Here is a 23341-nt window from a genome sequence, read left to right as displayed (position 1 = left end):
AGAAACCGCCCCGATTCTGGGATCGCTTTGCACAAGAATGGATTTTTTCCTTTCTTTTGGTGTAAGCTGGGACCGAGGGAAATGAGACTGCGCGTGAAGTTCTCTAAAAACACCAACATTTAATTTTATAACATAACCGGGGGTTTATTCCACAATATAAACTGCAACGTTTGATACAAGCTACCCAAAAAAGGAGAAAGCCAAAATACAGCTGTGGCAATTACTTTACAGAGTTTTTTTTTTTTTTTTTAGTTTTTTCTTCTTTTTTTTTTTTTGTCTTCTACATCACGGGGCCGTCAGTGACACTAGGATCTAACATTTGCTTTCTGTACATCAACCAACGCTAAAAAGCAACGCGCCGTCCCCCATTGTCATCCCAGTCGCTGAAACCAGACATAGAAGTTATTGCTCAGATAAATAAACCTAAATCTACGAAAAACAAAGTGGGGGAAAAAAACAAAACAAAAAAAAAACAAAAAAACAAAAATCAAAACCTAAAGTCTCCAAAGAGTTAACAGAGAAAACGGGGATCCCTCAGGAGAGGCCTGTGTGGGAAAACGTGGTGCGGGTCTGTGTGCACCGACACCGGGCCTGGCCACCAGGCCGCACCGCCAGGCCCCAGCCACAGGCACCAGGCCGCACCGCCAGGCCAAGCGGTGCCATGCGGGCCGAGGCGGCAGGGCCCCCCGTGACAGCCAGCTCCACCAACCTCCACAGCCACAAAGAGCAAGGGGAAAATACAAAAGTGTCAAAAATTGCTTCGAGTTCTGGAAAATGATCCCGTGAGGATAGAAGTAGCACCATTTGCACCTTGGTTCTCAAACCAACCCCTGCGGCTTTGCTGGAAAACTCTGGGAGCTTTCTCTGCTCGAGTCCTGAACGCCTGGCGGGCAGTTTTATTTCCGGCACTGCGGGTCCTTCCCGGCGCAGCTGGCGCAGAGGTAGTCCTCCTTCTCAGCCATTTCGGGGGAGATGCCCACGCACACCTGGTGGAACCACTGGTTGCAGCTGCCGTCGCACTGGACCCAGTCCACCTGGTGAGGAATGGACACGATTTCCCGTTTTCAGCACGGACGGACACAGCAGAGCTCCAGGGCTCCGCTCCCGTACTTCAGGAGCGTGAGGTGAACACGCGCCCGCTCACCCCCTCCCTGCCCCTCCCCAGCCCCACGCCGCTGACCTCACGCACAGCCCCGTTCCCCTTCCCCACGGCTCCTGGGGAATTCGGGGAGGACCACCCCAGAGCTGTGACAGCCTCAGACCCCTCAGTGCCTCACGCTCTTTGCAGACCAGCAGCCCCCACTCACCTCCTCCCCCTCGGGCTGCAGACAGGTCACTGCGGGGCAGATGGCGTCCTCGTCCTCGGAGTCCTCCTGCTCGGAGTAGGACGTGTCGGAGGGATGCAGGTGGCTCTCGCTGCTGCGCTGCGCCTCCAGGAGCCGCTCCCGCTCCCTCTCTCTCTCCATCTTGCTGCTGCACACATCCTTCGCGTGACTCAGTTTCAGTTTCTTCTTTTTGGGCGTTCTCATTTTTCTTACCCTCGCTCTCTTCTCATCACAGAAGCTCTCTCTCTCGAAACGGCGCTTCAGTTTTCTCTCCATGTAACTAATTCCATCCTTCCTGCCCCGGCAGCACTCGTTCTGTCGGAAAGGTATTTGACAGATGCTAAGGATATAGCTGTCGTACACGATTCCCTTATACTACACCCCGTCTTTAGGAGGAATCTCAAGTAAAAGCACACAGTGTTTGCTGGAGCGCTGCCTTTTTGGCATGAGAGTGATGAGTAGGGGAGCAAAGGATGGGATCACACTTAAATGGGAGTTTATAGAAAAGAGATTCTCATCTCCTGTCCACGCAGAACCCCGGGGGCAGCCAGCAGGGCCCTTAGGACATCACCACCGCTCACACGAGGACAGAAGTGTTCACAATACAGAGGAGGATCACAAAATCCAGATTCAAGCTGCAGAAATGCATCGGACCCAGATGACATCTGATGGTCTGTGCACATTTGTTATCAACTTCTCCACCGCTTTCGGACAAGGGAATCGTTCCGTGGCAGCACACACACACACATCGCAGCCCCCCCTCACCCCTCACCTTGTCGTTGGTCGGCCCGACCGATGGCTTCTGCTCGGTCTGCAGAGCGGGGCTCTGCTTTGTGAACAGGATCTGGTACAGCTCCTGAATTTCAGGCAGAGAAACCTGCAGCAGCTGCGCTTCCATCATCAGCTCGTCCAGCTCGGTGCTAACGACTGCCAGCAAAGAGAGAAGAAAAGGAATCCCTCCATGTCAGCACCAATGAGAAGAACACAACCCATGAAAGACTTTTTAAATCTGCAACTGAACAAATCAGCTCTCATCTGTTCCCTCTTCACTGCTCGTTTTTAACAGCAGAGTTAAAAAGAGTTAAAGGTTTCCACAGAAGTCACTGAGCAGCGCTGTGACTTTATCCTCCCATGCCTGCAGTTCGTGCTAGCTCTAGATAAGGCGCTGCCATCGTTCTCGGCAGCTTCTCCTTCCTCTGAAGACACAAGTTAGCATCATGATCTTCTCACTGCAGCACGAGTGGATGAGATGAACAGAGTGGAATTCAGAAGTGAAGCCGAGAGGAGAGGAGGAAGAGCTGAGGATGAGCCTTGCACCCAACTCCTGCCCTACGGTCACCATCCCCACCCCACAGAACGAGCGTGGGCTTCTGCAACAGCCCCAGCCAGGGCAGCTCTCAGTCACTGCCCGTGTAACAGCTTTGTGGCACTGAACTGCAGCGTGCTCCCGCACAGCCCAGCCGGGCAGCACCGCCCTGCATGGTTCCACGTGGAACCAAATCAACGTTCTGGGTGACATTACTACGGACTGAGCTGTGCCTACTTGGAAACACCAAACTAAGGCTGGACCTGGGCCTCTCCTCCATCAAACACATGAGAAAAAGAAAAGAGAAAAAAAAAAAGAAAACTATCAAAGTGAAGATTACGAACCATGAAGTGGGATGCATTGCTGTCCTGTAGAAAATGGAGAATGTAAATATATGGTTCTGTTATCCCAGTCATGAGGCATGGAGAATGACATAGCTCCGATTGTTTGAGAAACCTAGAAAACAAAACACAACACAACGCACAGGCATTTTCATTACGCGTTTCGGTCTGAAGCGTCAAATAGCTGCAAAATAAAAAGTCAGAACTCGTTTCTCTTACAGTTGCTTGAGGCTTGCGTTCCTGCAAAGGATTCCTAACTCCTTCGTCCTGAACCTGGAACCAGGAGCAAGCAGCCATGGCCGGGCTGGGAGCTGGTGCTGGCACACGCTGCAGCGCAGTGACCGTGCGCTGTCCCCATGCGCTTCTCCCCCTGCAGCACGTGGCCGCAGTGACACCTCCAGGTCCCCTAAGCTCCGCCGCCCCCGGCTGGCACAGCTCTTTCCCGAGCCTCTCCCAGGAGCAGCCAGCTTCGCTCTGAGCATCTAGCCCCTTTCTAAACCCCCTTCTCACAACTGGTATTCGGGGTAGTTTCTCACGCCCCGTTGTCCCCTCCATGCAGCATCCCAGGGCTGGGAGGCACCACTGCTGCAGGACAGGAGGACGATACCGAGGAACGTCACCCAGAGAAGAAAACTCAACGTCCACGGAGAGTGAGGTTCTGGCTCAGTGCTTGCCCTGAGAAGGGCCGGACCCCCACGGCCGCACCGAGCTCCTGCCTGGGCTCCCGCGCTGCTCGTGCTCTGGAAGCGCAGCCCCAGCACGGCCTGGGGGGCTCTGCCTGCAGACAGCGCTGAGCAGCCCCCAGCCCCGGGCAGAGCGGGCAGTGCACACCGTGCTGCTAACAAAACTGTGCTGGTGGAACCGCGCTGCCTCTGATCCCGCCCCAGGCACCACTTGATGTGTCCGCAATCTTTTTTCAGCTGTACCAGTCGGCCCAGTGAAAAGATGCTTCCCAACCTAAATTACCAGAGAAGATTCTCTTGTTGCTTCAGATACAGCTTTACTCTCTACAGTTGGGCTTGGGTTTGGTGAATGCTGCCAGCTTGGTCCCGCCGAGGGACACAACAAGCAGCCACAACTGCTGCTCCTGCACGCGCAGCACAATCCCTGCTTTGATACAACTGAGCAGGAAAGCACAAAGACACAGGCTGCCCTCACCGGGGTTGGATGAGCAAAAGTAAAGCTTCTCAGGCAAAACCTGAAACCACAGCACGTGTCACCTTGAGGTGGTTTGTATTCTTTATGCTGCACAGATCTTTTGTTCCAGGCTTTTTTTCCTTCCCTGCATTTATCATCTCAGGAACACTAGGACTGTCACCCACTTGGCACTGCCCTGCTCTTTTTGCTGACAGATCTCTTTACCAGAGGAAGCCCCGAACTCCCCCAGGATCCCACCCGAAGCGCTGCAGCTCAACTCAAGGCAGCGCTAGCCAAGGTCCAGCCTGGGAGTTTTAGCGTAAGCGACACGGAGGGGTGGAGGGATGAAGCCCCTCTGCTGAAAACCACCTGATCTGAGAGTGGAGCTCGGAGCTCAGGAAGGTTTGTGCCTCCATTCCTAATTCTAAGATTCAAACACTTGTAAGAAAAGAACACAAAGACTCATCGAATACTGAGAGCTCTTAGAAACAATAGCTCAGCAACTGCCACCAGCAGCATCCCATCAGCGCCCAGAAGCAGGGAGAAGGAAGAACAGGCCCTTCAGGAGCCATTGTCCTCAGGACTCCAGCAGGATGGAGCAGCGAGCTGTCGCTGGAGGACACGCACATCTTGGCTAACAACCCTAATTCTCTCTATCTGTAAAGCAGAACATAAGCAATCTGTCTCGCCAGCGTCTGCGAGCAGATTCAACGCACCCAAAAAGCAGAAGGTGTTACAGGCTGCTCCTGCTGACCACGTCCCACCCGCAGCCAGGACAGCCCGGGGCACTCAGCCTCACCTTGTTTGTCTCCGGCAGCTGGCCCGCAGCGCTCTGCCACCTGTTGTACAGCAATCCTGAGCCAACTTTGTCTTGTAGAAGTTTTAGGTTCCCTGAATATAACATTTGTTGCGCTCTGTGCTGCCAGTTCACAGTTCTCTCTATCATGTACCGTAGGGCATCCCCCTCGGGAAGCCGCACGCGGATGCGCTGCAGGGAGGCCAGCAGTGGCAGGATTTTTTCCAGAGGCGGCTTTTCCGAGCGGCGGCAGTGAGGACAGAGCCACACGCGGGGTCCCTGCAAGGCGTGGGGCACGGAAACGCAGCCCGTGTGGAAGAAGCCCCTGCAGAGCTCACACTGGATCATGGGGGCAGCCGGCTCCTTCTGGCACAGGCAGACCTTCAGCTCCGCGTCCTCTTCGCTGCACAGCACCTTCCCTTCGTTCGCTGCCCGGAGTGAGCGCAGCGCTTCCATCTCCTTGAGCCGCGCTTCCCCGAGCGTCGCCATCTGGAAGCGGAGGAGAAATGAGGGATGTAATTTCCAAGAGCCCTGCTCACGAGGAACTCTGCACGGGCACGCTCGGAAGCAGGCGTTGGTGCGCAGCTCCCGTGTCTGACGCGCTCCCGTCCCTGCTCCCCTCCCCTCGGAGCTTTCAGCGCTCGAAGGGAAGCAATGAGGACGTACAACGATGAGATTTCAACTTCAGTTTTCTCATCAGGACCGGAGACACAAAGCTCATCCCCTTGCAAAAATAATGACAGCCAACGCAAACGGGTTCCAAGAACTCAGAAGAAACTCCGGGTCAAGAAAACCCGAAGTGCTTACCGCAGAGGCAGTGTCTTTGCTCTCAGACAGAGCTCTTTCTAAGTCACCCAGGCTCTCCAGCCTGGTGCTCTTCTTCTTCCCGCTCGGCACTGGCTCCTTCAGCTTCTTCTGCTTTCTTTTCAGACCCAGCACCCCAATATCACAGCGGGGGCACAGCACCTAGCGGGCAGAAAAGCAGAATGTAGGCAACATTCCGAGTGCATTCACCGTGCTCTCATATTGCCACGTGCAACCACCTGGATCAGGAATCCCTGATCCACCACAGATCTGGGGTCCAGGGAGAGGTCAGCTGAGAACAGGGGGAAGCTGGAAGGCAGAAAATTGAGGAGTATGGGCCCACCCTCCACGATGCACTTTGTAATTCTGTGCCACAGACGTGTCAGTATTCCTATACTCCTAGTGAGAAACGTCGCTGTGGTGCAGGATTCTCAGGCTCAGAAGTACACTGAGTACAGCTGCATCCTCACCATGTTTAAAACGAGCAGCACAGCTCAACGCAACCAATTTCAGATCGGCAATACGTAACATCTCCCGCTACTTGGTGAGTTTACCCCCCAACCTGGATGCGCTTTCGCCGCGCTCTGAACAGCGTTGTCGTGCGGAGCAGAGCTCCCTTACCTCCAGGAGAGAGTACGGGGAGTTCTCGCACAGAAACGTGCTGGCTGCACACTCCTTCCACGCCTGCACCTCCGCCACCAAGGACTCGAGCCGCGGCAGGTAGTCCAGGTGCACCGGGATCGACCGGCCCCTCGTCACCAGCTCCACCAGCGTGTCCAGGACGGGCACGCGCCCTCCAGCCTGGGGGTTACAAATCGGGGAATGCTCCACGCGCTGAAGGAGCTCGATGCACCGCACCGAAGGCAGAGCACCACGTGGAGCCCGGCAGCACGGAGCTGGCTGCCACAACAGGCGCTGCAGACGCGCAGTGCAGAGCTGCCAGCAGCACGTCTCAGCGCGGGCCCGCAGCCGCCTGCCGGGCGGACACGTCTCCAGACCCAGCAGCCAGAACCTCAGAACCCAGGGCAGCCTCAAACAAAAGTGAGTGAACCTGGAACGCGCTTTGGTCCTTCAAAGAATTTAATGCCTAAGAAGGTTGGGTTTTTTTGTTTGTTTGTTTTTAATAAAATAAGATTTCAAAAGAAGTTTCTATTCAAATCCCAGTTCAGGTTGCATTGACCTGAAAACGTCAGCATGTCCGGTCAGGGCTCGCTGCTAAACCAGGACAAGGGAATACGTGGTGCCTTAGCTGTAACGGGGCCCATCAGAGCACGGTGCACGGTGCTGGGCAGCAGGGCAGGCAGCGCCCATCGCGCAGCACCACGCAGCAGCAGCAGCAACCTGACTGCAGCTCCCTCCACCCACCGAGAAGCCCGCGGCTCCGCTGACGCACCTGCAAAGCTTCCACCTCCTGCAGCCAGTCCTGGGCCTTCTGCACCGCGTCCTTCAGCGCCGCGCCGCTGGGCAGGTAGGCGGGGATCTCCTCTATCTCCTTCACTGCCGCCACGAGGCTGCTCAGCGACTGCCGCGGCCTGGGCATGGAAAACAGCTCCGAGTGTAAAGCAGCACAACCAGCTGAGCTCACGGAGCAGCGGGGCACCAGTAACGCGGGGAGAGTCCCCAGAAACGTTTGTTTGCGTGCTGAAGGCCCCTGCTGGGAACGCTAACAGGGAGCGATCTGCTGGCTGTTCTGAACGTATCCACGCGTTTGGGCTGAGGGAGATGCAACATTCACCAACTTCTGAAGGACAGAGCCTTGGTGCTCCGAGGCACCAAACCCCAAAGCAGAATCAGCTGTGAGATTCCGCATGCGAAGCTCAAGAAAGCAGATAACGACACGACTCTGTGACTGTAAACGTCACAGGTGGGATACGTGGTGCTGGGCTGGTGGTTGGAATGCACGACCTGAGGGGTCTGTTCCAACCTTAACTGTGGGAAAGCAAAGACATTCCCACTTTGAGGAGCAGAAGACCTCGGGAGGAGAAAACAAGCTCGGCAGCTCCTTGCAGCAGACGTAAACACGCACGAGGCACCTGGCTGGGACACGTGGCCAAGGGGCTGTTGTGCAGGTGTAGAAGGTTGTGAGCACGTGCAATGAAGGGCTTCGTCCTGCACTAGCAATGGAGCCCGTGCCTCAATTGCCACACTTAATGACTCTCTGACTCTTTAGGATTTCAGTTGGATTCTTATCTTTTAAAAAGGAACAAACTCAGCTTCATCTCCATTCTGGAGGGTGAAACCAAGCTTACTCCAGTTTTGTGCTCTGATGTCACTACTCCTTGGTGCCACTCGGCCCCATCTCCGTCCCCTCCAGGACGGCACAAGCATCTGCCTGTGTGCTGTGGGCTGTATGAACAAGAGGGAGCCCCTTCGGAAACAAAGCCAGCGATTTTCATCTTACACAGCAACACAAAGGTCCCGCTCCTACCTGGCCTTTATCAGGTTTCTGGCTTTGTCATCCCAGTGCTCGGACACAGTCAGCAGCTCCTGCAGCTTTGCCATCGCCTTCTCCACCGCCGGGTAGGGAGCCAGGCCAACACCTGAGTCTATGAGACGTCTCATATCGTCGAGAGTGAGAGAGTTCTGATCCGAGGAAGCCATCTGCACGTCCTCCAGCCAGCGGGCCTGCTCCAGCCGCACCCGCAGTTCAGCAAGTTGGGGCAAATCGACGTCAAAGTCAAAGCTGACATCCAGGAGCTCCTGGAGCTCCGCAGCACTCGGCATTTCCTCAGACAGCAGTTTTTGGCTTTGCTGTTGAAAAGCTTCCACGCGATCAAGAAGATCCTGTAACACACAAAGGCATCGATGAAACGGAAGAAACCAGGCTGCCAGATCTCTTACTCATTTAAGTGCAACCTTAAACATTTAGTTTAAATTTGCAGGCAAACACCCCATTGCCACGCACACAACGTGCACAGCAAATGATGATGGCGTTTGGAAAACTTCAGTGCTGTGCCCTCAGTGCACGGGACGAGCAGCTCCCGCAGAGCAACAACTCGAGGGCACAGCGAGTGAGAAACGAGACAGGAGCCAGACTGAGCAGCAAAAGGCTCTGAAGGGAAACGAAGAGCTCCAGCAGCGCCGCGTCCTGGCTTTGTTCTGGGATGTTTATGAAGCCTGAAGAACATCAGTGCAATTCCACAATGGAAACAAAGCCTTTCGAGACACCTCAAACCGCAGATCAATCGTCAGTAGCTCAGGCGTTTATATGAGTCCTCTCGCTGGAATTGCCTTTATTCTCCTTTTTCTTTCTAAAAGCAATCATGCTTCTTCCCTGTTTGGCTACACGAACACTTTTATGCTGCGGTCTTTTCACCACGGCCGAGTGCCTGGGAACAGGCGCTGAGCAGCCCCAGTGCTTGAACTGGAGCCTTCCACTGCTCGGCTGCGACTTCACCTCCTGCTTCAGGGTTGCTGAGAATACAGAGGAACACTGCGACCGCGCGAGTCTGACCCTGCCCTGCTCAGGAACGCCAGATGCAGAGGAACCCTTTGGATTCTGGTATTTCTGGATTTCTGCTTTTTAAATAATTAGATAACTTCAGAGCGACAGTGCTATGAACAAAGAAAACACACGCAGAACCCTACGATATCTGACCCCATATTGCAGGCCCCACAAAGCTCCAGCAGCCATTGTCACAGCACGCCCGCCAGCTTTCATCCCTGGCACAAACAGCTCCACGGGGTGAATCTCGGACACAGCGCTGCGTTCCTCCCACAGCCCACGTTACCTTCAGCAGCGGTGTCTGGCTGAGCACGCAGGGCAGGGCGTAGAGCTGCCTCACAAACAGCCGCAGCTCGTTCACAGTCAGCTGGTTTTGGCATTTCCCTCCTCCGGAGCGGTACCTGCAATTACACGCAATTAAACCTCGTCAGACGCCACGACATCCAGATCTAACCTACTCCAAAATCTGCTTCTGATTTCTTGTGAATTGGACTTAGCTCCCATGCCATGTCACACCCGGAGGCGTCCAGCAGCCTGGGGCTTGCATGCGTGGGGAAACTCGAGTTAGTGAGAGCAGAATGAACTACTGGTGAGAACTCTCTTTCACATTAAACAGTTTTCTGGAGCGGCTCCTCAGCCTGGGCAGAGCACTAGTTATTACAGAACCAACTCTGACCTCTTTCCAGAACACAAAGCAATTGTGGGTGAACCATTCAGTTCTGTTGCAATTGCTATTGTAGGAAGCTCTCCCCGTGCCCACACCGAGAGAGCAAATCCCAGCTCTGAATGGGTTTTACATCCACAGGTCGTACGGGCCCTTCTCAAAAATCCTCTCTGCGCTGAAATCATCATTTTCATTTTTACCTAAATGCGCTGTATCACACGAGCAGCTGCTACGTGCTACCACATCAGCTAGCATTAAAAAGCTCTCTGGTGCCAAGCCAGTACGAGCAGGAGGGGAAAGAAATCTCTTCACAATGCTGGCTGCAGCTGAACCCACAATGTGTTGTTTAAATTAACGAGGAAAACAATGCCCCAGCAGGACGTAAACTGCAACGGGAACGCTGTAAAGTAAGTTGAAATTTGCTGCTCTGTGTTAAAACAGGTATCTCTGAGGGACGTGGAAGATAGCACCGGCACTTCCAACATCCACAGTGGTCTGAATGTGAGGACGTAATACATCCCAGGTACAACACGGGCGCTTCCAGGTCCTGCTCTGTTCCTGTGGAAGGGAACACGCACAAACCGCGCGCGTGCACTCGAACCGGGACAGGAGCAGCTGCTCTGACAAACACCACCGTGCTCAAAGCTGCAGACAGCTGAAAACTGCCACGATGGGCAAAAGGGAAAGAGCCTGCCCTGAAGTATTCACGCTATTGGATTGTTGGAGTTGAGAAATATTGCCCTAAGTATACAAAACAACAAGGCTCTGTTAAAAACCTGCCATCCCACAAGGGTAGATGCAGTCACTGCAGGTCTGAGAGGAGGATCTGCAATGGAAGGTGGCAACCTGGGATTCCTGAGACAACAGCTGAGCCATCGGCCACACGCAGTCAGGAGAGCGGGCCGTGCCCTTCTGGATTTCTGATTCCTTTTAACTGGCAGGAGCAGGAGGCCACATACCCAGTTCACAAGGAAGGCATTCCCCAAACAACGCCCTTCCTTCAAATTCCACCAAGAAACAACCTGTCTAGAAGATTTAATGTAAGTGCTGCCAAAGAAAGAGCAAGTGTTCCTCATTGCTCTCAGACAGCAGTCCCACCATCACCAACTCAGGGTAAGACGCTGCAGTTCTCCATAAGGAGAAGAGTAATGAACGCAGTGACACAGGCAGCCCCAGCAGCTCCCAGTCCCCGTGGCACAGGGACACCTGCACTGCATCTCGGTGGGAGCTGCTCCACCTAAAAGCATCAGCACCACTTTCTGCTTCCAGGCAATGACAGAAGGAATTAACTGCCCAGCTGCCAACCAGGGAGGAGCAGACTGGGAGCTCTGGATGGTTCACGTGAAGGAAAGCTGAACCTCCCTGGTGAAGATGGTTCCCATGAGAAGACAAAGAGATTCCTTTTATTTTCCAGTCTTTCAGGACACTGCTGTCTGTCGCTCACCACGGGCTCAGTTTCTGCTGCTAACATATAACAACGTTTACCTGGTTTGTCTTTTGCCATTAAGAAGCTGCTGTGCAACCGAGGCACATTTGTCGGCGTCCTGCGTGACCAGGCGGAGGTGCCGCAGCAGGTCGTTGTCCGGGAACTTCTTCATTTCTGATTCTTCTATCAAAGCCTTAAAACTGATGAGACCTTTTGGGGAAGACACTGCGTTAGCACAAGTCTCCCTCCGTGACGGATTTTAAACAGTGAGGTGGAACAGTGCAACACATCCAATATATTTCAACTTCACTTATGCTTTGAATGAAAGCAGCGATTCACAATCTTCTTGCATAACTTCTGGGTAAACGAGAGCTGAAATATTTACTCTAAACCATGAAGTTTAATATGATCTTTCTTGGTTGTCGCAGATGACAGAAGTTGCAAAGGTTCCAAAATCAAAAACTTCAAAACTGCTATTTCCAAAGAGCGTGCTGCAGACAAGAGGTAAGACACTTACTTCTTTTATTGCTGATTTTTGCTTCCAAGGCTTCGTTAACGTTGGAAGCCCACTCGTTGTACGACTCCGCGCGCATCTTCAGTGCATTCATCATTGGATAGAGCTCCTCCAGAGTGTAGCGGTACCTGCGGGAAGCACGGGGCTCAAACTCTGCAGCAGACACAGGGCAGCAGGGCACGCTGCCCGCACAGCGCAGCAGGGATCCGCCACGCACCACGGGGCTCACAGTTGAGACCTGCAACCGCAGCGTGCTCCACCCAACCCACTGCAGTCACACAGCTGCACAGAAAGCACACGGGGGGCATTTGTACGGGGCCACGATGTAAGAAACAGCAGGAAAAAAAGAAGACAGCAGGAAGGAAAGCTGACAAAGGCAAAGCAAAGGTTACTCCGCAAGGACTGGAAGTAATGTAGGCGAAGATGACCTTGCTGCTATAAATCAAAACAGCAAATTAATTTGTTCAGTAATTTCTGCCATTATAGAGCAAGGGTTGAACGCTGAACAGAAAGCGTCTTTGTGCACCAGCACAAAAAAGGCACTTTGTTTTGAGAGCACTGTTTGCAAAGGACTGTCAGGGACAGAACTCAGGGAGCAGCACTGACACAGCACAGGCACCACGGCGCTGAGCAGCCATAGGAAATGCCTCCAGAACACGCTGTTATTCGCCACCCAACGCTTACCCCAGCTTGTACTTGTAGGTAGGGCAGGAACAAAGATCCTCCACGTGATACAGGCACACCAGCAACCCGGGCTTGCAGGGGCAGTACACGGCAGACATGAAACAAGTGGTTTTGCACTTGTAGCACTGCCGCTCGTCATCGGGGAACAGCTCGAAAGCCACCCGCTCCGAGTCCGTCACTCCCTGCAGAAGTGAGAACAAACAGGTGGGCATTCCCAGCTGCAGCATCAGAAGCTGAACGTATGGAGTGAACAGCAACATTGAGAAATGGGATACTAAAATCAGGCAGGCAGAAATCTTGGTGAACGTAAATCAGCTATTCTAAACTACTCAGAGAACGAACACGCTCCTTCCAAAGAGACGCGCGGCCAGCGCCGAGGGGCAGACGGCTCGAGACACACGGCGGCTCCCTCAGCACTGCCCCAATCCATTGCAGCATTGCCACCACTCACCAGCTTCTGAACCTTCTCACGCAGCATCTTCTCGTCATCAATCATAATGGCCATGTCCTTCTGAACAGTCGATGCCACCACGACGTCAAGGACGTCGGCCTTGGAGGCCATTTTGCAGATCATCTCATCATGGGAGAACACGCAGTAGCGGCTCAGCAGGCGGTAGTGCTCGATACACTGGCGACCCAAGGGCAGCTGCAGTGACAGAAATCCCAACGTGAACACAGAGTTCTTGGTGAACAGCACGTTTCAATGCTGATGTTTTATGCCACTAAGCGAAAACTACCGAAGGAAAGGCCGAGAGAAACCCTTCTAGCGGCAACACCCCTAACTCCGCTCACAACACAGGAGGCAGCGAGACCCCCGGCGCGTCCCTGCGAAGCGGGGCTGCTCACAGATGGATGATGGGTGCGGGCTGCTCAGCTGGGGGCAGGGGGAGACCCCGCTGCCTGCAAGAGACCGCAGCGAGGGCCGGCTCCACCACCGCATCACAGCGGCCTCGGAGGGCCCGGAGCTGAAGCCATGCACAGAGGCTGAGGCAGCGCCAGCCCCGGCGTGCAGCTGCAGATGGAACCTGGGGAAGCAGAGACAGCCACAGCTCAGTGCACCCGCCCCTCCAGAACACGCTCCTCCTGACCTGGGGACCAGGTTCACGCCTCAGCACTAACACATGGGCTGTACAACAGCTAGAGAGAGTTTTGGAACTGCACGCTTTATAAAGTTGGTTTTGGAACGCACCCAATCCACGGTGCAGAAGTTCACAGCTTCAGCAAAATTAAAACCCTGATTGAAGCCGCTGTGATAAGCTCTTGGAAAGGTGATCACAAACTCTCCAGCACACTGATTGGTCCGATACACCTAGGACAAAACACAGACACCACCAGGTCAAAGCCAAACAGAACTAAACGCTGTGAAGAGAATAAAGATTTCCAGTTCCCAGTAATTTCTACAGTAACTTCCTATTGCTTTAGCAGATAAGCCCAGGAGCTAATGACTGGCAATCAGTAACTCAGCACGGACAGCCCAGGAAGCAATGGCATTCCTGCAGCCACACGTGCACCCGAGCCGTCCCAGGCCAGCCCTCTGTGCCTGCTGCACCCGGTTTGCTCTGTGACAGCGACATGGGTAAAGCACGGGTGAGATTCCCTGCAACAGCAGCTGAAAGGGAAGAGAAATTTGGAACAGACCCAGGAGTTTGTACACTGCTGTACATCAAATACTTCCAGTGGCAGCCAACCTGCATGGGAGCAGGAGGCTCTTCCTGCACCTTTACATTTTGGACGCTATCAAAGCTCAACAGACCCCACAAATTGTGCCACTTTTTCTACATTTTCCTTAAGCCCCAAGGGCAGCTAGTCAAAACCTGTTCCAGTTGTGAAGGGACACAGTTCCCATGAGAATATGATGGAAACCGATGAGAAATGTTTTGAAACAGCTGAGAACTTATCCGGGAAAAATAAGAGGATGTGGATGACATGAAAAGGAAGAACAGGTTTTGGCCCCGTGACAGAAATTCCATGGCGGAAATCAGACCAAGGGTCTGATTAAACAGGCAAACCAGGAGCTCCTGCCATTGCCTCCCTCTGAGATGCAGGAATACACGACATTGAGGTGGAGCTCCAGAGAAGAGTTTGCCAAGCAGTTCCCAAAGCAATGATCCCATTGCCCACCCGTTCACATGGGCACACTGCACTAGACAAGGAAGATACAACACACGTGGGAACAACCCCAGTATCTCTGTAATAAAAGTCATTTCCATTATCAAACTTAGAGTGGAATTCAGTGCAAATGAAAGAGGGCTGAGTCAGGGGGAGCAGCACAGGAGCCCAACAACATACAGGCACTCCGTGGGCCATCAAAGTATTGGGGTTCATGATGGTGACAAGTTGGTGCAAGAGGTCTGGCTGAGATTCAAACAGCTCTGGAGCAAGCTTCTTCATCACATCCTCCAGCTGTTCTGCTGCGTACCCGGGGGCCCCATACCACGTCTTTGGCTCTCCCCTGCAAGAGTATGGAAAAAAGTTAAAGGTGAACAACCTTGTAAGACACATTTTCCGTCTCCTGCTTGAATACACCACGTCAAGAGAAGGGTCTATCACCAGGAAGGAACATAAGGATTAGGTGCTCCCCTGAATCCTCACAATTTATGCAGGTCCCTCCTCCAGACCCTATGTTCTTCACCGCCCACATTTCGGAGCAGATTTAAATTATTGTGGAAAAAAAAAGAAGTGGGTCACCAAGGATTCCGCTCCTTGCTGCGTGCCAAGCAGCGGGTGACAGCGGTTAGAGCTGTGCCAAACTTCAGCCAGGATACTGAGACCAGGGCTCTGCACTCGAAGAGGAGAGGAGATGGAGAAACAAAGGTCTGAGAGACAAAAGCAGGCGGGACCCCAGGACCGTGAGTTGAAGCTAAGTGGTTTTTAGAACTTGCATGATTTCTAGCTTCACACCGAGCATAATAAAACATCCGATGGGGTGCTCGCTGCGTCTCTCATTTCAAGATCGCTTTAAAAGCTGGGAACGGATGTCCCCTCCCAGAATACGACCACTTGCTCCAGCACAGCGAGCAGCGTGCCAAGTCTAAGGCTGCGGCGATGGAACCGCACGGCTCCCTCCAGCTCTGCCAGCCTGGCTCCAGTTTGCCGATTAAAAAAGGGAAGGGTGAACCAACAGGAGACTGCTCCTCAGGCTGAGCTCATCCCTCACACTCACCAGTGCAGGTAGTTAATGGAATAGCTCCAGTGGTCTTCAATATGCCAGCAGAACGAAGAAAAGCACATTCCCACGTACAGCCAGGGTAATTTCATTCCACATATATCGGCGGTGATGTGAGCGAGAACGGACTGCTCCATCACGGGCATGTTGTTCAAATTCCAGCCACTGTCGAGGTATTCCTGAAAATTGAACGGAGCAGTCACAAGTTTAACAAACGTGAAGTGAAAAAACCAAGGAGGTGCGACTGCCAGAAGAGCACGAGAAGAAAAGCACGGTTCCCTGCTGAACAACGCCAGGGACGGCTCAACCCAGCAAGGAACAAAACCTCCGTTGTCTTGATTCTTTTCAGAAACCTTATCTGACCTGCTATGTTAAAATGAGGTTGTTTTTTGTTTTTTTTTTTAATCTCAAAGTTATTTATTAACATCTATGGTAAACCCGTGGCTTTTAGTGTGCGATCACTGGGTGTTTTATTTCTGCAAAACTGAGGTAATTCTCTTCTTCAAGCACTACACCCGATACACAAAGCAAACACTTTGCAGACCAGTTCCATTATTTTGCTTTGAACCAAAGTGACTTATTGAAGTAAGAGCTGATACAAACGTACACAGTGAACTAATACAGACCCACCTCCTCTTCTGGTCTCACTTTAAATTTCCCATCTCTAACTGGGAACCCACTGCCAAACTCTTTCGAAGCGATATCAGCTCCGTACTCCACGGTGACATCCTCTTCAATGGTGCTAACGAGTCTCCAGAATTCTTTCTCAACCAGCTCGGTGGGGACCATCTAGGAATGAGAAAGAGGAGGATGTAACTCACAGAGGGCAGGTAAAGCCAGCACAGCAGGAACCTCCTCCAGCTCACAGCTCCCCCGAGCCACAGCGCGGCTGCAGCCAGGACGCGCCGTGCCCCTGGGGTCTCAGCAACGCATGGAGCTGGAGAGCGTCCTCTCCTCGCAGACATTTTCTCACAAGTGAAAGAATAAGCAGCCAGTGGAACAGAAAACCACGATGCCACCAAGATCCTAACTCCTCAAAACCACCGGCAAAACCAAGGACCTGTGATCTGGCAATTCTTCCCGTTCACAGCCAGCATTCCCCTCCTCTCCCCCCCGCCCCTCCAGTTCCATGTTTAAAATAAGCACAGAGAATTAAAACTGCATTATGGCATCAGGATGAAAACGTGAACGTACGTGGACTGGCATGTTAAAATAGTCGGACTTGAAGGCATCTGCCATTTCCCCAAACGTGCGGAGCGTGTAGTCTCGTGCTGCTTGCTCAAAACCAAATGCTTCTTGAGGCTTATTGCACTCCTGCAATCACACAGGTAATTATTTCTGTCAGATGTTACTAGAAGACAATCTGCACTTTGATTTTACACAGGTGGGCTAGGACTCCCCGATGCGATAGGGGCAGGCAGGCGGACCCAAATGGAACGTCTGCCTCAGGACACAGAGCCCAGGAGCAGCCAGAAGGAGCAGCCAGGAGCACCCCGACCCTCTGCTCTCCTGAGCTCACCAAGCCACAGAACTTATAGGTGCGTGTGTACAAACACGACTGAGTCAACATGGCAACGTCATCATTTCTTCTTCCTCTAATACAGCTAAGAAAAAAAAAAAAAAGCAAAAGCTTCCACACTGAAGCATATGGCGAGAGTCCAGTTTTAAAAACAAAAGGAAGGCACCCGTTAAAATCCAAAGGGTTCTTTGGAATTTCAGCTGTGTTAACGCACAGCAGACTTGGGTCGCAAAGCATCAAGTGACAGCTACACAACCCGCAGCACACCTGGGCTTCGTTTTACGTTCATCCTCCATCACTTCTCTGCACAGCTATGTGATAACAAATGCTGTTTGCAATCCCCGGGCCCCTGTCCAGAACAGAAACAATTTTCAGGCTGTCTTGCACCGTTTGTCGAATTACCTGAGCCAAACACTGGGGGCACCTCCAGTCCCCTTTGGGAACATCATGAAGGGGTGGAATTAAACAAAAAGTATGGTAACTGTCATCACAGCCATCACACAACAGGAGGCGGTCCTCATCGTTACCACTGCCACATAAGAGGCACACATACAAATCCACCTGCAACAAAAAATGTGAGTACTGAGGGTAAGTGATGGCCAAAGAGCAGCTCGCTCGCTACGTCCCCTGTGCCAGTTAGCAAAGCTCATTGCTAGTGGCTCTCTGCAGTGAAGCCAGACAAGCGTACGCAACACATTATGTCTTTGAAGAGTTCACACAGCCTGCCTCCCAAATTTAAGAGGACTACAGAAGCTGCCGGCTCTTCCATGTTCTTTTTCTCACACAATTCAGCAGGCAGGAGAATTCCAGATCAGCAAGTTACGTGACCTGGAGGTGGTGAAACTCATCTCTGCTGCTCCCTCCAGCTTCGCGGCAGCCCGAAACTTTGCGAGCAGCTTTACTCCACCAGGCACAGACGCTGCTTTGTTTCAACCATGCGATCCAAAAACACAAGTTTTTATTCTGATATAAGTGACTGGAAACGTCACCACGCACCCCAGGGAAACCCAGCAGCCCCTGTGAGCCCCGGGAGCGCGGGGCCTACTCACAGCACTGGTCGGTTTTTTGGGCCGGGCCTTGGATTTGTCCTTCTCCTGCTCCCCCGCGTGCTCTCTCTTCTCAGCAAGTTTCACTGCGCTGTACGTTTCCTTTTCTGGTGCAACAGGAAAAGAAAAAAAAGCCATTATGAAACGTTGAACGCTCAGCGTCGCCGGTTATTATCTATTCTGTTTGTTACTACTTGTTCAGATTGCCACGGGATGTTGGCTTTTTGCACAGGGCTCTCTGTTTCCCTGCTGCAGGCTGCGCTGAGCTGCCTCATTTCAGGAGGGACACGAAGCACTGACACAAACTGCTTGGTTGCATCAAGGCAGCTTCCAAACGCCAGCAGCGCCCACGTGAGCCAGCACCGTCCACAAAGGGAGCACACCACCACAAGCCACAGCTATTGCTATGGCAGTGCTTTAAAAAGCAGAATTCTTTTCTTCAAGAAAGCTCAGCCGTTCACAAAACAAAAGATTTCAAAGCCAGAAAACGACTTTTGCCATAAATTCCATTTTGAAAGTGATCAAAAGCTTTTTTTTTTTTTTTTTTTTTTAAACACTTAGGATCATTCCAGCTGCTGAATTCAAGCCCGACCTCGAACCGAGTTTGAGCACGGCCAGGGCTCGTCGCCGTGTGCCCGCTCACCGTTCTCACTCTTCGGAGGCGCGCAGCCCATCCTGCGTCTCAGGTTGTGTGTCCTGGCCTCTGGAGAATCGGATTCAGTTTTAATGCTGGTTGCCTGATGAAGAGAAAAAGGGAATGAAGAGAACAACAATGAACAAATCAATAACGTCCTGGAATAGAACACTTTGGCTTTGCCAAAACCTTTGCTGCCCCTCGAACTCAGCGCTGCTCGCCCAGGGACGCAGCCCCCCCGAGCTCCCAACACAAGCACTGGTTTTGGTTTTTCTTCTTTTCCTTTTCCAGGTACCACACAAGTCGTGCAGTTACAAATATTTACGTCTGTTTCACCAATATAAACCTCCATTTCCTATCGGCACGCATCCGGGTGCCCCCTCCCTGGAGGGCAGGGCGGGCTGGGAGCAGCCGCTGCGATGGGAGCTGCCCTGCCCGCAGCACAGGGCTGGGACTGCAGCACCTCAGCTCCAGCCCAGCACAAACCCAAACCCAAGCCCAAGCCCAAACCATCCCATGGTTCAGTGACCGGGGAGATACAGAACTCGCACAGCTGCACTAAATGCTCTGTGCCATGAACCCCTGGGGCAGCGCTCCCTGGGTGACGCCTCCACGCCGGCTCAGCACCGGGCTCAGCACCAGGCTGGGCACCAGACTCAGCACCTCACCTCCGCCCGCAGGCGCTTTGCTCGGCGTGCAGGAGGGCAGCTCTCGGAGGGTGGCACCGACTGCCTCTGCGGGATGTCGTGGGGCTTGTACTCCTTGTCCTTCGTGTCACTGGCGAGATCCGGCTTCTGCAGACACTGCGGAGACACAATCGGATTGCCTCACTTCTGCCCCTGCTCCTATTAGAAACTTGGTGTGGAGCAATTTCCTGGCTCGTGTGAGAGAATGCAGAATGGGCCTTAGTATTTACTACGCTGAGTTAACAGAAACAGTATTTGTGACAATTCTAACGTTACCGTTGTGAACCGGTTTCAAAATCCCTTCTTCCTGCCCAGCAACGGGAACCACGCTTCCCAGTGCCAAAACCACTCGTGGCCCCGAGCTGCAGCCCCCAGCACAGCAACAGAACTGCTGGGCCGCACCGGGACGGAGCCTCTGCTGACAGCACAGGGAATCAGACTTTGAGAAACTAATTACAGACAGAGGTGGGGAGGGAAGAGAGGGAAAAGGGGTGCATCAGAAGACAAGCAGGAGAGAGATGAAAAGGAGTGAACGGAAAAGGAGGCAATGCCACGCCAGGCAGAACGCTGCTGGATTTAACGACCCTTCTAAGCTCTGGTTCCTCCAATTACATCCCCACGTGAAACCTGAACCTTCACTAAAGCTTCTCCTCCTTCTGGTAACTGAGGACATACGATCCTTGAAAGCAAATATCTAGAAGGCAAACAGCTTTTCCTAAACAAAGCAAGGATGAAACACGGAAAGAAAGCAGCAAGTAGCGTAACGTGCCTCATTTCAGCAGAGCGTCCAAGCAAAGAAAGCACTTCTCAACAATGGGAAAGCCCACAAGACATCTCCTACATACTATGCTTTCAACAACTGTTTAAGTAGAAACATTTCCCAGTGCCTCAGCCACCAGAAGGCAAAGCAGCAGCACGAAATGGCAGCTCCTTGAGCTTCTGCTTCGTGTAGGTACAACTGAGGGCACGAAGCGCTGTCTTACAAATGAGAACTCCTCTGACCAGCACGGTAAGCTGCAGGCACGTGCCTCTACCAAGGGCCACCAGCTGCCATCTCTCGGCACTTCCCTCTCGGCCAGCAGAGCCTTTTTAGGAAGGTGAATCAGGTCTGGATGAGATTTAGGTTACGGCACAGCCTTCAGAGGAAGGGACGCCATTCCTTAGCTTTGTTTTTGCAGAGAGAAGGAATTGAGCACTGCAGCTACCACCAACCAAGAGAAGAACAGTGAGCGCCGGCGCCGACCTGCTGCAGATGGACAGGGGCAGCTGTGCAGGGCTTCTCCTGGAAGCTGTGCTGGGCAGCACCAGGAGGAACCAGGCGCCTGACCCTGACAGCTGGTGCATCCCATGGCTGTATCCTCTCCCAAGACAAAAAGCAGATGCTGAGACTCCCAGTAAAGCACCGAGCTGGCATACAGGGAAACGAACACCTCCATGAGAAGCAACTGGGAAAGCACCAGTTACTGAGAATAGATGGAAGAAAGCTGAGCAGAATCTCATTGGAGATGCTTTCTCAAACAATGTATTGCAAAACCAGCTGAGCTGGAAGACGACATTGTCAGGAGGGAAAATTTTCACATGGACACATCTGAGAGCGGACACAACATTTCTGACACAGCATTCTCCCTAGCACAAAGATTTTGTTGTCAGCTTGGTTCTGTTCCTACCCTGCACCCACCAATGTCCAGACCTGCACGGGTTCCGTGCTCCGAGGGCTCTGCAGCACGGAGCTGCTCCCTGCAGAGCCCGGCAGCACCGCGCTCCCCCAGCACCAAACCCCTCTTTCGTCCTGGTAGCTCAGTACAAAAGGAGCTGCTTCATTGCTGCAGAAGGAGCTACGCCTGCAGCAAGATTACGGCCTTTATTACTTAGAGTTCAGTGCTCCTCTCTCTAAAAGAGAACATAATGTTAAGGGCGTTTTAAATAAATAAAAATGTCGGCAAACGCAACCTGTTTCGGGTTTTCAACCCTGAATTTTGTTTCTGCGGCCGAACGTTAAGCAAGAAGGATGAAGATGTAAGCTCTGAAGAACTCAGGTCACCCTGCTCCCGATGCTGCGCTGCCTCCTCGCTGCCACCGAGTCCCCACGCTCTGGCACAGCCTCGGTCACTCTCAGTACAGGGGACACAGACCCACAGCGCTGCTGTCCCATCAGAGAGGGACCTGCACCCCTCTGATCTGTGCACAGAACTCTACTTTGCATTTGAGAAACGGCACTAACACCATTACTGCAGGTACGGCTGGTCGTCACTGGGGGGTTCTGTACGCCGCAGAGAGGAAGCATAGAGGCTGCATTCCAGTTGGTCACTACGAGGTTACCTTGAAGAATCCCACTTAGCAGCAACTCTAAAAAAAATTACTCTCGATGACAAGTTTGCCTGTGGCTCGCTACCTGGCTTGCTTCACCACCACAGACTGCACGTTACCAACTGCAGCTGCAGAGCACGAAACGCGGGCGTTGCAAAGATTCCGTCCATACAAAATTAACAGGCTGGCTCCTACGTTCATAGGAGTTGAGTTAGACACAACACAGCTTACCAGCAGGCTGGCTCCAGACTGGAATAAGTTGTAGGGATAGAGAATGCGCTCGTAATGCGCGCGGATGTGCGAACCCACGGCCTTGCCAGGAGCAAATCCCATCCTAGTGGCTATTTTGGTCCATTTCCTCTCTTTGCAAACAACATCGAATCCTCCTTCTTCTGCAACTAGCTGAAAGAGAGAACAAAAGGGTTCCAGGTTTAACGCTGAATTCCTCTCACTGGAATGTTTCCTACGAAATAGGCTCAGAACCAAGCAAATAAGAACCACCCTACGTGTAAAGAAGTGGAGAGCAACATCCCTGGGGGGCGGTGAATCCCTGCCTTGCTCCAGTTAAGCACAAGTTTGCTCCTGACCAGTTTGTTTCCAAGTTCAACTAAAGAAGAGCTGAACATCTCATCCCATCCCCGTGCTGAGGTGAAAACTCCCACAGTAACATCTCCTATGATCTTGTCACATTATCTCAGTCGGCTTAGATAAAGTAACACATTTCCAGCCTAGATACAGCCCCAAATCCTGAAAGCTACAATAACACAACATCGTCCTCAGCAGAGTTCCCCGTTCTCGCAGCCTTACTCTGTTAAGCTGAAATAAATCCAAGATCTTCCTCTCCACGTGCGGAATTTTCAGCGTACATCCCTGGAGCTCCCAGAACTTTGCGATCTGGTCCAGGAAGTTCAGCTTCACGCGGGTCTGGGCCTGGAAAGCAACAAGTGAGCGGCACGCCGAGCACGGGCCACGTTTCCTCCCCCAGTGCTGGTGAAGCTGCAGCCCCTGCTGCCTGCCCGCCCCTGCCAGCGCTGCCTTCCTCCAGCCTGAGCGCACGTGAGCAGTGAATGGAAGTGCTTGCAAACAGATTCCAACCACATTTTCTAATCGTTTCTCATTATTTTTAAAGCACTCTCTACGTCCGTCGTTTCTTCTGCTCTTAAAAGATGCTGTACGTGTGCAAAACGCAGGCAGAAAATGTATGGTGCTTGGGAATTTGAGTTCAACCACTTACACGTGGAATCGTGTGCCTTTAACGAGCATTAATTTCACTTTAATGGCTGGTATGCCTCTGTCTAATTGCTGGAACACAAGGATTTCTGAGTGTTAACTCAGAGCTGATGCGCAGAGGTACCAAATGCTGTTGGCTGAAGTCACACAGAGCTCAGGGGCAGCCCACGGAGAAACACAATTCAAGAAAGGGGAAAAAAAAAAAGCGAGGGCAGCGCGGCTTTGCAGCTTACCTCCAGCTCATTGAGCCGCTGGATCCGCGGCGTGAAGTGGAGCTTGTCAACATCGCACGCAAACGGAGGCTGCCAGTC

The 23341-nt window shown here is 52.6% G+C and overlaps 1 protein-coding gene across 1 annotated transcript; it reads right to left on the bottom strand.

Moving 5' to 3' along the window:
• On the bottom strand, positions 120 to 23341 carry KDM5B (lysine demethylase 5B; the record flags this gene model as incomplete). Its single annotated transcript, XM_021377021.1, is given in 26 exon segments — positions 120 to 1034; positions 1308 to 1640; positions 2098 to 2252; positions 2976 to 3087; positions 4909 to 5394; positions 5713 to 5871; positions 6331 to 6510; positions 7103 to 7241; positions 8138 to 8493; positions 9441 to 9555; positions 11304 to 11454; positions 11762 to 11886; positions 12443 to 12624; positions 12894 to 13088; positions 13632 to 13751; positions 14732 to 14894; positions 15606 to 15787; positions 16239 to 16397; positions 16803 to 16922; positions 17530 to 17688; positions 18177 to 18280; positions 18817 to 18910; positions 19476 to 19610; positions 22032 to 22202; positions 22608 to 22730; positions 23264 to 23341. Coding segments are annotated over 26 exon segments (4434 nt in total), but the record flags the coding sequence as incomplete, so codon positions are not given.

This window comes from Numida meleagris, chromosome 25 (assembly GCF_002078875.1).
Source record: "Numida meleagris isolate 19003 breed g44 Domestic line chromosome 25, NumMel1.0, whole genome shotgun sequence".
Taxonomy (NCBI): Eukaryota; Metazoa; Chordata; class Aves; order Galliformes; family Numididae; genus Numida; species Numida meleagris.
Note: the sequence above shows the minus strand (reverse complement) of the source record. Positions and strands in the feature narration are given on the sequence as shown.